At 42.5% G+C, this 13,291-nt stretch overlaps 1 protein-coding gene across 2 annotated transcripts; it reads left to right on the top strand.

The window, feature by feature from the left end:
- The first annotated feature begins 149 nt into the window (after nucleotides 1–149).
- On the top strand, nucleotides 150–12,109 carry sgcg (sarcoglycan, gamma). 2 transcript variants are annotated; one of them, XM_071917847.2, is made up of 8 exons: nucleotides 150–236; nucleotides 4,218–4,419; nucleotides 5,241–5,345; nucleotides 6,410–6,497; nucleotides 7,490–7,609; nucleotides 8,521–8,593; nucleotides 8,998–9,121; nucleotides 10,503–12,109. In XM_071917847.2, exons 2-8 carry the CDS (start codon nucleotides 4,225–4,227, stop codon nucleotides 10,668–10,670), a joined length of 873 nt encoding a protein of 290 aa, XP_071773948.2. In that variant the 5' UTR covers nucleotides 150–236; nucleotides 4,218–4,224; the 3' UTR covers nucleotides 10,671–12,109. The 2 variants fall into 2 exon arrangements, with proteins under 2 accessions (XP_071773948.2, XP_071773949.2); XM_071917848.2 differs by lacking the exon at nucleotides 150–236 and adding an exon at nucleotides 518–561.
- Nucleotides 12,110–13,291: the final 1,182 nt, after the last annotated feature.

The following is a 13,291-nucleotide window of genomic DNA, read 5'->3' on the forward strand; positions in this document are numbered from 1 at the left end:
AGCCCAAAGCAGAGCGAGTCAGAGGGAAAGATAGTGTGGCCACGCGGGGAAGTGGGAGCGCCGTCTCGTGGCGATTAGCTGAGGCTCCTCCATAGCTGGATTTATGGCACGCAGCTGTTGAGTGGCTGACAGACGTCTGAGGAGCTCCACCGCTGCTGCCTCTCAGCCGCTCGCACAAGCCCAGGCTCTGCTCACTGCTCACTGGAAAGAGGACTGCTGTGCCCCAGCACACAAAGGTAAGCAGTGTTGCTCTTTCTGTCCCCTGTCCAATGTGATTTCTCAGGGTGAGTCCATGTCATTTTGTCTGCTCTCATGTCTCCCTCCCTCTGTATTTAAAAGTTCAAATGTTTTACAGTGTAAACTTTGACCTACTGTATCTGTTTGTGTGTCTGTGTTGCTCTTCTGTTTTTCTCACTGAAGTGTGTCTCGTGTTGTGCTGTGTTTACTTTCATGTCCTTACAGAGATAGTTTTGGATTTGGAAAAACAAGATTTTTGGCTGCAAGCTGTGGACTGTTTTACCTTACATGGCCGGCAACACTGAAATACAAAAATAACTTTGCGTAAGAGTAGCTCAGTGATGATTTATGTATGTTATGAGTAATGCTCATACCCCGGTGTCATATCATTGTTCATTAGTTAGACCCAGGCAGTATGCGTGTGTGTGTGCGTGTGTCCTGTGGCTCTTTTTAAATTTAGTTCACAATGCTGTGTCCTATTTTTAGAAGGCGAGGCATTACAGCAGAGTGGAGACATGAAGACAGCAACTTACCAGACAGACAGGCAGAAACTTCAGCTGGGAGCCCTGCGCTCGGCTTTCGATCGCTGCCTTCTCCGGCTGCTCAACATCTGAGCTCCTTTGAGTATTGTTCTTTTTTTCCCCTCCATCTTTGTAGGCGAGTGTCCTCCAGCTAAACAATTTGAGCAAGTCATTTTCTAACTTGAGTGCGGGGCGCTCTCTGAAAACTTCTGGCATTTGCTCAGGTCAAGCTGCGGCTCGGAGAGAAGCCTGGATTCTCAATTACAGCCGGACCCTGGTGGATTTTAGGCAAGCAGTTAGCCTGTTCTCCCCGGCACCCAGAAGCTCTCATTTAGAGGTCACAGACGGAGAGACAGAGCCAGGCAGGGAGCATCACTCGTTTAAGGTTAATTGAGAGGGTGCCCTAAGATAAATAGCCCTGGTAAAATGTCTAAGTGCTGAACCCAATACTCTTCATCTCAGGAGGGGGGGAACATGTTAGAGAGCTGCAAAGCCTTTGAAATAGGCTTTTACCAATCACTCTTGTGGTGAGGATCCATATTTGCAAAGCTTCTCAAAGTAGGAGCAGTGATTTAGGATTAAAGTTGTCTTTAAGACTGAGAATATAACATCATTGAGATATATGGTCTTTTGTCAGTGACCATAGATCAGTTTTCCTATACTGGGAAGCTTCAGAGATAAAGACATGGACCTGATAAAACCTCAAAAACATTGTGTTCTCTTAAAGGCGGTAAGGTCAGGCTGTGTTTTGGATCATGAGTCCCATAAATTGAGCATTCCTGCCTTGGTACTGCAGCGGTGAGGTTGTTCAAGGAGTGTTTATTTGGGTTGCTAAGGAAGGATCAGTCTGTGGCTGGGCTGGTGCACTGAAACTGGAGCTGGAAGACGCCTTTAAAGATTCAGCCTCAAGCTGCTTCCCGCTCTCTTCAGTGTCGATGTACAAGGCCTCTTAATGCTCTCATTTAAATTAATTAGAGTGGGTTAGATCAAATTCATTAACATCATAATGAACAAAATCAGAGCTCTTGCACACTGACTGTTCATTTAGCCAAATTGCAGAGTGTGCTGATCACTATGTTTGCACATAGTGTTAATGGGTATAGTGGGGAAATGGGGATGGTGCATGGGTCAGTTTCACACACATTGATTAATCTTAGTGCTTTTTTTTTTTTCCTCCATGGAGAACTCCCTTGGAAAAACATCCCAACTTCTTTAAAGCCAGGTTGAATCCGTGTTCATGGAACTAGTCCCCTATCAGTAAGAGCAGAGTTATGCCACACTGTAGCTCGCACTCTGGCTAAGTCGCTGTTGCACTGCTGTGTTGCTGAGATTCAATTTGTCATTATGACTCATTCTCACAAGTCCGATTAATGAATACAAATGAGGTGAGATATGGACAAATAAATAAGCATTCCATATAACGTGGCCCTTATCACCCCTCGCTCCCCCCCACCCCCTTTAGAAATAGTGCGAGGTGAATATTTTTTTTGTTGGGGGGATGCAACATTCATTTGTTTGGTTGTGAAATAAGGGCTATTCATCACAGCTGGGCTTGGAGGCCATGTGACAGGTCCTGTGGTGAGGCGAGCTTTGTCGTAGAGAGATACTCTTAGCCCTTTATGCCAACACGCCTCCTCCCTGTGTTTACTGCAAACAGTGGGAAACGAGCTGTTTGTGGCCACGGTGACTAGGCGTTTATCATCCTCTCTCTGAAACATCTCCTGGACCCTAGAGAGCCCGGACCCCAGCAGCGAGCATGTTTACCTTTATCCAGCGCCCCTTGCTGTGATGGCTAAAGATATACAGGCGAGGGAGGGGCAGGGAGGCAGGGAGGCAGGGGGTGTTTACCTTCATTATTCATAAAACCACAGCTTATTTGAGTTTGATACAAATGTTTGTGGATCGACAACTGAACCATCCCGTCATTGATAAGCAAAGTCCATCAGCCTTTTCTGGTAGTATCATCACTGTTGGATGACAGTCAGCCCAGTCACAGGGGGATGATGTGCCTGGCTGAACATCTGTTTAATGTCAAGGAAGAATTACCGTTCGGTAGGAAAAGTGGCTCCTTTAACATGATGGAAACCATGTTTATTGTGGCAGTAAGATACAGCATCTGTCCCGTATGCAAATCAGGCTGGCCACTGGAGCCTGGTCCCTGTCAGGGATGAATCGCACCGCTGAGATGATGTAGGTGCGTGTTTGTTCGGATAACTTTTGCCATCAAGTTGAGATGTGGCGGCAAGCAAGAGAACAGTGGTGCCTTTGGGGAGCTGATGAAGTTTGGGAACAGTCTGTTTGTTTGGAGGAGGCTGCTGTCGGTCTGTCTGTCTGTCTGTTTCTATGTGTTTCATCCATAGTTGTGTTGTCAAAATGCAGTTCCCCTCTCTGAAGACTGCATATTGATCACTGTATCTGTTTCATTCTGTCAACAAGTTGTTATTTTTAGGCTTCCGAGTCGAGAAACTGAGGTAAAGATTTTCCCAGCGTTATCACTGTTGGCGGGTATTTTATTGAGCCGTATAATCTACAAGTGACAGCATTTTCTTCAGGCCTTGCCTTTAGTGAGAGTAGCTTTCACTGCAGCCTGTGCCTGGTTATTAATGCAGATTAATCAATAGAAAGTGACACCGGTCCTTTCTCCACCTCTGTGAAGCTGAGCAGTGTTATGCGCCACTGAGCCACACACACACTCCCCGTGTCGTTGTGAAATCTGTCCCCGAGGTTCCCTGTTGTCACTGTGTCAGTCCAAATCTGCTGACTGGGGGCGCGTTCCTCAGTTCTGCATTCTGGCGGTTGGAGTTCAATTTGCCCTCATGTGAACTGAATACAGAAAATGACTGTTTGGTGTCATATCTTGTATAATTCACTGTGGTTTGAAATGTGCTGACATTCACTCCCTTGTTTTTTGTCATTGATAGCCCGCTGTGTTGCCAGAAAGTCCTGCCTCTGCTCTGTAATAAGTGGCATTTTCCTTTGCCTTTAGCTGTGTTTGAAAAACTGCTGGAAAACCAGTCAACTTTTCCGTTGGGGCTTGGGCCAGATATCCACTGGATCAGTGTGTGTGAGCTCATGAATGACTTACTGTGTGAAGAAGGCATTGTATAGCAGTGCAAGAAGGCAATGTCCATACAATTAAGCTGGCCAGTTTGGAAAAGAATACTGAATATAATGAACTCAGATTCTACAAACTGCATGGAGCAAAAGTGCAACAAGCAATACAGTATGCTGTTACTTATCCTTATGATTCAAGACGTACATCCATGACCTTTGTTATGTTGCTATATTTTCTATAATCCTGAACATACTTCTATTAAACTACTGACGTTAAGTACAGTTCTCACTCTAATCTGTGGCATGTCATGTCCAATCACACTGAACAGCCTGGGAGAATATAACTTTTTTTTCTTACATCTATTTCCATTATCTGTGACGTGTGTGTGCCCGTGTCGTCCCCAGCCAGCAGATGGTGCGGGAGCAGTATGTCACCACCACCCAGGGCAGCGGCGCCCCCCGGCCGCTGCCCGACCACGCCTACAAGATCGGCATCTACGGCTGGAGGAAGCGCTGCCTCTACCTGTTCGTCCTGCTGCTCCTCATCATCCTGGTGGTCAACTTTGCCCTCACCATCTGGATCCTCAGGGTGATGTGGTTCAACACGGTACGCCTGACTCACCTCGGCTCCTTTTTCTGCTGTGATGGTTTTCCCTTCCTTCCTTCCTTCCTTCTGTGCTTCCTTCCGTCCTTCCTTCAATTCTTCCTTCATATCTTCAGTGTCAGGTTTCCGACCGCTGTTGTCAGGGTTTGGAGGTTTTGGTTGCAAACTGAAACAATATTTCATGCTAATGCCGCCTCACCTAAGCATTTTATTAACCTCGACTTATTATTTTGCCTGTTGATGCCCTGTTAATCACATTGATATACACTATAGGTCACCTGGTGCTCCATGCTGTACCGTCTACTGATATTTGGGTGTCTAAACAGCATAATTTATGTGTTTGTTATTGCATGGAGTATTGTCAACTCCTTGTCTGAGGTCCAGATGGCAACTGTGGATTTATGCAGATGCAGGAGAAATTGAGACACAACAAACACGCACACACACACACACACACACACACACATATAAACACGTATGCACACCATGCTGTGAAGTGCCTGCACTGGGAAAACAGCACATAGACCCCGGCTGGTTTACTGTAAGTTTGCTCTAAGCCCCAGAGGGTATATTGCTATATACTGTATCTCACACACTTGGAAATGTGTGAACTCTTTTACGGGGTCATAGGATGATGAAATCAAACTTCTTCAGCTCCTAACTTGCCATACTTTGGATTGCAGCCTCGGGGAAAATGCTGTTCAGTTGATTTGGAGTTAAATAGATTCAGCTTTGTTTGCAGATCAGCACAATTTCCTTGTTATGTGTTGTATCTTTGTCTGAATGCATAACTCTGTCTCTCTTTACTGTGGCTGCCACTGCAGGAAGGGATGGGGCTCCTGCAAGTAAACTCGGATGGGGTGAAGCTGGAGGAGGGCGAGTCTGAGTTCCTTTTTCCTCTCTACGCTCATGAGATCCACTCCAGACAAGTACGATAATCAGTAACACACACACACACACACACACACACACTCTTTCTTTTCCCTCTTCCCACATTCTTCCTCATTCTGCAATCCTTCCCTCTCTTCCTCCGTTCTTCTCCCTCTACCTCCTGCTTTCCCTCTCTCCTCTCCCCTCTTCCAGTCTAGCACTTAAACTGGTTCACGCTGAATTAAGTAGTCTGACCATTATTTCAACTCGCTGTCTACCGACGTTACAGTCGTTTGTTTGTTGAATCTGTGCAGACAACACTTCCTGTTATAATCTAAATCTAATCGATTGCAGACGCTGAAGCAGTTTTGCCCAGCTGTAGACGGTGAATTGAATATTTTTTGACTCCGAGAGTGAGAAATGTGTCAGAACGGACTGGATCTGGCAGTCCCTCCCAGTGCATGTGGCGGTGCAGCGAGCTCCCTATTAACCTCTTGGATATTTGTGGTGGAAAGTAGTTTATGGCACGCCTGCTAGCAGCAGATGGGAACACTTTGCTGCAGTTGTTTACATGTTATGGGTTTTCTTGCTCATAGCAGCAATTTTTTTTTAGCCTTATTTCTTTCTTTATGGGCCTCATTAAAAAGGCAATGTATTCCCCATTTATGGACTGACACTTTCACTAATGTATTCTATGGGTTTCTAATGAGATTCAGGCTTTATTGAATCGCCATCTCTTTTTATAGATTAAAGCTAGTTTCTTGGGTCATCTTTTATAAACAGGGGTTCCTCACAGCTAACTGGGAAGGCATGATTTTCCGCTACATTGGTGATTTATTGCCTCACTTAAGCATTTTATGAATTCCTACTTGTTCTGCATGCTGATGCCATGTCTACTATGATAGCCTCTCAATTACCTCGTGTCTTATATCTTGCACTGATGTTCGTCTGTCTAAATAATATCGCCGTTTATGTGTTTGTTATTGTGTTGAATAAATGAGCAAAATAGTGCTTTTTATGACATATTGAAAATAGTTTCCATTTCTTCTCATTTCTCTGTTGCAGTCAGTATTTCTTTGTGGTTTGCGCAGGATGTTCATGGTAATCATGTTTTGTTTTTCAGGACTCCTCACTCCTCGTGCACTCATCTGAGAATGTCTCTCTTAACGCCCGCAATGAAAACGGTGATGTCACAGGAAGCGTATCTGTGGGTAAGAGGCTGAAAAGAAGACACACACACACACACACACACACACAGAGAGAGAGAGCGAGAGAGAGAGCACATGTCCATAGTACAGTATTCAACTGATATATGAGGGCAATAGTCATTCATGCACTTGTCCGCCGGCGATTTCTCATCCAACATTAACAGTGACAAGAAGTCATCTCTTCATTTATAATCTCTTGGATTTCCATTTAAAATCCATTAGATTCAACATTCCTCTTTCTGCGATCACTTCTGGAACGTCCTGTATTACACAGAGGGCCCGAGGCCCCTGGACGCTCATATTTGTGCATCTTTTATGGCTCTCTGAGGGCCGCATTGAGGTGTTTGTCATAATTAAAAGGCCAACAAATGACCCGACTAATTACGGTGTTTCACAGTGCCGTTACGTGTCCTTGATCATTAAGCCATAAAAAGCATAGCCTGCATCCATGTGGCCCTCGATGAGTAAAATTGAAAACCTTTTAAAGAGCAGTTAGTTGGCCTGGTCTCTGCTTGAGGCACAGGTCATTCTGAAAGAAGATTGCATGCTGCTTCTCTGTAGTCGGTATTGAAGATGGTAAAATATTTCACTGGCTTGTCTTGGTATGTGACTAATCTACCTGCCTTTCTTTGCCTCTTACAGGGCTGTGAGCATTGATGTAGTGAAGGGTAAACCCAGATAAACTCAGTCAACAATGTTTCAATTTGGGAAATAGAGTTTACTCACCTATTTAAGTCTGTAAGATGTAAATTCTTTGTATACCTTATGGTAGAGCCTTGCGCTGACTGAGTTTACTCTCACCCTTTAGAGATTTTCACACATAATAATGCGTGAAAGTGTCTCATCATGGCATAGCAGCTTTGAAAGGGGTAACAGGAGGAGAGATTAGATTTAGAAGAATGGAATATTTTCTTTTGGCGTGTGTGTTGGGAAGTTTCTTTGATGTCTCAATTGTCTTGGTTCTCTAGTGACTAATACGATTGTTGTTGTTGTAGGTCCAAGGGAGGCACAGGGACACGCTCAGAATCTGCTCATTAAGTCCCACAATGAAAACATGCTGTTCACTGCAGACGGCAAAAAGGCTGTGATTGGACCAGACAAACTGCGCGTCACAGGTATACCAATGGCTGCCGCCTGCTGTCCTGGAAATACCACATATCCCTTGGAAAAAATATTTTTTAGAATTTGAAACAGAAAGATTAACAGATGTGAACAGAACAGGAGGAATCAGGTGTGATGTCAGATATTTGTGCAAAAACCCAACAGCCAAAGGATCAAGAAAAATAGTAGTTTATCCCTTAAAATATTTCATAATCATTCATGTTATATGGTTGGAAACAAGTTGTCCATGGATATCTCAAAGGATACGTAGATATTAATTGAATTAATATAATCTAGATTCATCGCATGGATAGCTAAATCTAATCAAGTATTAAAATCGGACATATGGGACCATACCTTATAACAGATTCAACCTCTCCTGTCCTCTTTCCCTTCAGTGTCTTTCAGTGTCCAGTGTGTGTACTGATGGTAGGTCACTGACCGCACACTGTGATGGCTAATTAGTGTTGAAGGGAGAGTCAGCTGATGGCTTCGTTATGTCTGGGTCATTTTGAGCTGCAGTGACCAGCAGACGGTGACAGTCACTTCCCTGAAAACCTTTAAAACATGTGTGGCCCTTGGATCGAATCCTGTCAAGAGTTTTCTCTCCTGTGTCTCCCCTAATCTTTCCCCCGCTCTACTTTAGCACTTTGTGAAATACAGTACCAAAAGTGAGAGGGCTGCCCACTCTTCTCTTTAAAGAACAAAAGCTTCACACACATAGAAGCAGTGTGACACTAAGGGACCCTTTATTCCTGTGATGAACAGATCAGCACAGCTCAGTTTGCAGTTTGCCAAAGTGGAAAATCCCAGCCTCGGTCCTTCAGGTCCTCTGAGCGGAGGGGACTATATTTGGCACATGCTGTCTTCTCTATAACACCTTATTTTAACTGTGTGAATGTGTGTGTGTCTCTTCTTCCGTCAGGTCCTGAAGGAGCGCTGTTCCAGCATTCAGTCGAGGTGCCGCTGCTGAAGTCCGAACCTCTCAAAGACTTGAGGTGAGCGTTTAAACCAGCTTGTATTCATATAATAGTATATGGAAGAGATTAGTAACATTGTGTTTATTGGACACATCTTGCAGTGTTCTTGTTTGCAGAATATACACTGAGTGCAAAATACAAAATATTAGGAGCATATGATATTCTTAATACTGCATTGCAGTGCATTTGACACAATGCAGCCTGTCACCTCACTTTCCTCCACATTACCGCTTCATGACTGAAGTGGATTTTAAGATATGAAATCAATAAGGGATCAAATTGAATCGGATCTGATTTCACTTGGATTCAGGTCTATTTCTTGGAAAGAGCAGGCGCTCCTAGTGTTTTGTACAATGTATTAATAGAAACAAGACATAGATAGAGTGTGTTCTTGTTCATAACGCTGTGATGTCTTGTTTAAGGTTGGAGTCTCCCACCCGCTCTCTCAGTATGGACGCTCCAAAAGGAGTTCATATCAAAGCCCTGGCTGGGAACATTGAAGCTGCTTCCAACATGGATGTTATTCTGCAGTCTAGTGTGGGACTGGTAAGACAAACGCTGTCCACACTCACTCATTCACTCTTTACAGTCTCACACATTCACACCTGGGAGCTTCCCAGTGCAGCCACGGTCTTCCACTGTCGGCCACTGAGCAGCTCCACGGGTGCAGCTGGGGGTTAAGTGCCTTGCTCAAGGGCAGTTCGACAGTAGTTTTGCTGTGTCTGACAGAGGATGTAATAAAATAACATCATGCATCATTTAGTGGACATTTTTATCCAAAATTGAGACCTCAGATCGCCCGCTAGGCTACACAGTTCCACTCTCTGTTGTGGACAAAGACATAATGTATATCGATTCCTTGTGGTTGTGAAGCTATGGCGACGATAAGTGATATTCATCCAGTAGTTGTACTTTCTTTGGAGTTTCAGCAGAATTTTTCAAAAAGGAGTAACACAATTTATACATTTACGTCAGACATTATCAATCAAAGTTGTGCACATGAAGAGCTCTTTCCTAAAGCTATACTAAGATGCTAATTTGTGAGCTGCAATGAGTTAATTACTCTTTGGAGTTACAAAACATTTGTTTGGGCTTTATTGTCAGTTGTGGCCTAGTGGTTTGTGTCTTCCCTGTTACTTTTTATGAGGCTGAGGTTTCGGGTTCGATTCCTGGCTGAGTCGTACCACACACTTACAAATTGGGGCCAGGTATTTCTCTTCTCTTCATTATAGAGGTTGGGGTTCAGGGCCTATGGGTCACCTCGGCCTGAACAAGGCTTACTCACTTACCTTTCACCCAGATTAATCTTATTTTCATGGTGCAGCTAACAGGCCTGAACTACAGAATGCATTTGTATCCCAGTCACTTTTTTGACCTTTTTTTTAAAATTAATTCTCACTGAAGCAGCACATTCATGTGACAACATAGTTTAAGGGCAGGAAAGACTCTTATCTCTATTTTCTTGCTATGAACAATGTGAATGTTAATTCATACTGAACTTGTCATGGTGAATAGCGAAAACCCATTTGAATGCTCAAATTCACTGGTACTCAGTGGTATTTCAGCCACAGGAATGTAAACGCTCCAATGCTCATAATTTACATCATGTATCTCATTCTATCCAGTATAACTTCCTTATGGGCCACTGCGCTGGTTACGCTCTCACTACACTTCCCTCTATAGATACAACCATACTCTATGCCACAGTGCTTGTACGCACATGGCTTACTAAATGGAATGTATATATGAATACAGTATATATAAAGTTTACTGTCCATGTCTTACACTGCCCATTTGTCCTGCTGTCAATGTCTCTGCACCAATGTTACCAAGACAAACTCCAGGGTATTTATTTTACTTGGTGATTTAACGTGATTCAGGTATTCCCCTTCAACTGTCCTTGCTCTCCATGCTGTGTGTTGTGCAGCTGGTGCTGGATGCGGAGACGGTGCGCCTGCCGAGCCTGCCCCAGAGCGGAGAAGGGGTTTCTGGAAACGCTCAGGGTCTCTACGAGGTGTGTGTCTGTCCCAGCGGCAAGCTCTTCCTGTCCAAGGCCGGGGTCACCTCCACTTGCAGCGAGAATCAGGAGTGCTAGATAGACTCTGACAAGGTAATCGATCTGCACCGCCGCGAAACACCCCGACACGTGTCTTCTGGGAGGCAAAAAAAGCACAACTCTTTCTATCCGGCCTGAGTTTCTTGAAAGTGTCTTAGAGCTTAGATCATTTTCCTTTATACCACAGCGGATATAAAGTGATCTCAGTGCTAAGATCCCACCGGCACACCAAGGCCTGTAAAAAAAAGCTGCCAGTTGGCATACATTTCAGTATCTCACTATTCGACTGAAACAAATTGGCAGTTTGTACCAGATTGAAGTAGCTTACTCCTGCGTTGGAGCTGTTTGCAGAATTTGTTTTTTATACACACAGTATCATGGCTGGGCAATGAGGAGCTGGTTAACAGCTTACATCCTATGCAATATTATCTTGTGGTGCAATAAATAAAGTCAACACATATCAGGGGCTTGGATTAATCAACAAGTAAATGTCCAAAATAGCAAGAGGATGATGATAAGAAGATTTATTTTGGTTTTCAGTCAAAGTCTACTTGTGCCCTTCTGGCTCCAAGCCCTTGGTATGTAGTGTTTGTATTGTAGGTGTATAGTACGTTTTGCCTATGTTGGGGAAAAAAGCATGACAAATGTTGGTATATATTTTGTCAAAGTCATACCCAATCCAGAAACACATTAGAGATTGTTTTTTTTATGTTTTGCTGAAATTCACATACGGCACTGAGCAACAGGAGACTTTGCATCTTGTTTCACCTGCTTTATAGAGACAGTGTTATGATGACAATGGTTAAAATACCTTCTCTTTAGGATGCCACTGCTATTTTAATGTCAGTGGTATAACATCATATGTAACTTATGTGTGTTTTCCTGTTTTTGAGTTTATGTATGTTTGCCCATACTTTATCTTTTAGCCCAGCATAAGCAAGCAATTATGTGTTAGCTACATGACAGCCATGTGAAAAAAGGAAGCTGGTCTATTTTCTTGCTCAGTAATCTCATTTACAACCAAAGGTCTAACTATTTGTGTTTAGATTTCTGATTTAGAGTGAAAAAAATGATGGGATTATTTTTTATCAGTTTGCTTTTTGTTTTGTTAGTGTGTTTTCTTTTTCTTTTTTTAGATTTGCATTTTGTCTTTTGTGTCAAATTTGCCTTGAAACATTTTTTACACAATATTCATGACAGGTACTAAATAACATTTGCCTTTATTGTAAGGTTAAATGCATCTTAGCTACTTCAATTTATAATTGTTGTCACACTGAGTTTTTCTAGCTTCTATCAATTCACGCTAAATTTCCGTGAGACTTATGTGATGCTTTATGCATAGTAAACTTCTCATGGTCTTGTGTGGTGGGTTATTGTTGTTAGGGTTGAAAAGTTCCTTATTTGCAGTTCTCATCTCTGTTTTGGCATATTTTGATAAAATGTTTGTGTATTTATTCATTTTGTATGTTGAATAAACTTTGTGCTATTCTTCTATTATGTGTCTGTCAACGCTGCATCCTTTTTGATTTTTTTCAGATACTTTAAGACTGATCTCGTGTTTTGTAATCAAGTGTTATGAACACAAAGGCATCAAAGGAATGGCAATCTCTTTATTTTATTAGTTCCATTATTTCTTGTTTTCCTCTATGCAGCAAGACTATACAGTGGATACAGATACTGTACTATGTACTGTACAATGCTATCTGTTTCCTCTCCATGTTTTTTGGCTCTCTAATGCACTCTAGTGGAAAAGTTCTGCAACACCAGCAGAATACATACAGCATATTCTCTGACCATTGGCACAGACCTAGGATTGATTTCCACCAGCAGGCCAAGGGAGCAAACAGATTTTCTGATCATATCCAATAGTTCACACATAGTTCTACATGTTGCAGAGCAAGATTTGTACGTCCACATCCAAACAGACGCATGATGAAACTGCACAATTGGGCACTGAATGAATAGACTGGTCATGAGACATGCCATAACTCTACCAACATTTTTGAGTGTTAGATCCATATCAAAAGTGAACCATTTTCAAATCTGATCTGAACAGTATTTGATTCAGACTGTTTAGACAGCAATAAAAAAAAAAATTCTCTGCCATGTATGGCAGTATGTATTATGCTGTCTTTACAGACAACATAAGTCCACAACTAACCTTTATTTCTAAATGAAACATTTTGTCAAACATGCAGTTGATTGTTTTTGCTCCTTCTTTTGTGGGTTGTGTGACAATCCCATGCCAATGCCAATAATCAGAGTACATTATAACTTATCCACTTACAGTAGATCACTTGTTTTGGTTAGTTACAAACTTAAACTAACATATACGAAATAAAATATAAAATCAGGTGCATTACAAAAATGTTTATGTGCCAGGATTGATTCAATTAGCTGTTCTATACAGACTATGGAAAACATATTCCTTTTGTAATGCCATCTACTTTTTAGTAACCTGTAAAGAAAAACTGACACCATGTATTTAAGGGGGATTTATTACCTATGGCACAGTGTACATCAACAAATATGATACACAAGAGTTTCCTTTGCTAATGTTAGTAAAATTTGTCTTCAAGGAGATTCCCTTGGCTGAATCACCTCAAGTCTGAGGTGTAATAAGACAACAGATAAGAAAGTAAGAAGCACAACATCTGAAA

The sequence above is a fragment of the Centroberyx gerrardi genome, chromosome 6 (genome assembly GCF_048128805.1).
Source record: "Centroberyx gerrardi isolate f3 chromosome 6, fCenGer3.hap1.cur.20231027, whole genome shotgun sequence".
In the NCBI taxonomy this organism is placed as follows: Eukaryota; Metazoa; Chordata; class Actinopteri; order Beryciformes; family Berycidae; genus Centroberyx; species Centroberyx gerrardi.

What these genes read in the sequence shown, in the direction of transcription:
- sgcg (XM_071917847.2), top strand. Translation starts at nt 4,225, where the DNA reads ATGGTGCGGGAGCAGTATGTCACCACCACCCAGGGCAGCGGCGCCCCC. An exon ending in GGGTGATGTGGTTCAACACG is followed by an intron (nt 4,420 to 5,240) that starts GTACGCCTGACT and finishes CTGCCACTGCAG; the next exon opens with GAAGGGATGGGGCTCCTGCA. An exon ending in GAACCTCTCAAAGACTTGAG is followed by an intron (nt 8,594 to 8,997) that starts GTGAGCGTTTAA and finishes GTCTTGTTTAAG; the next exon opens with GTTGGAGTCTCCCACCCGCT.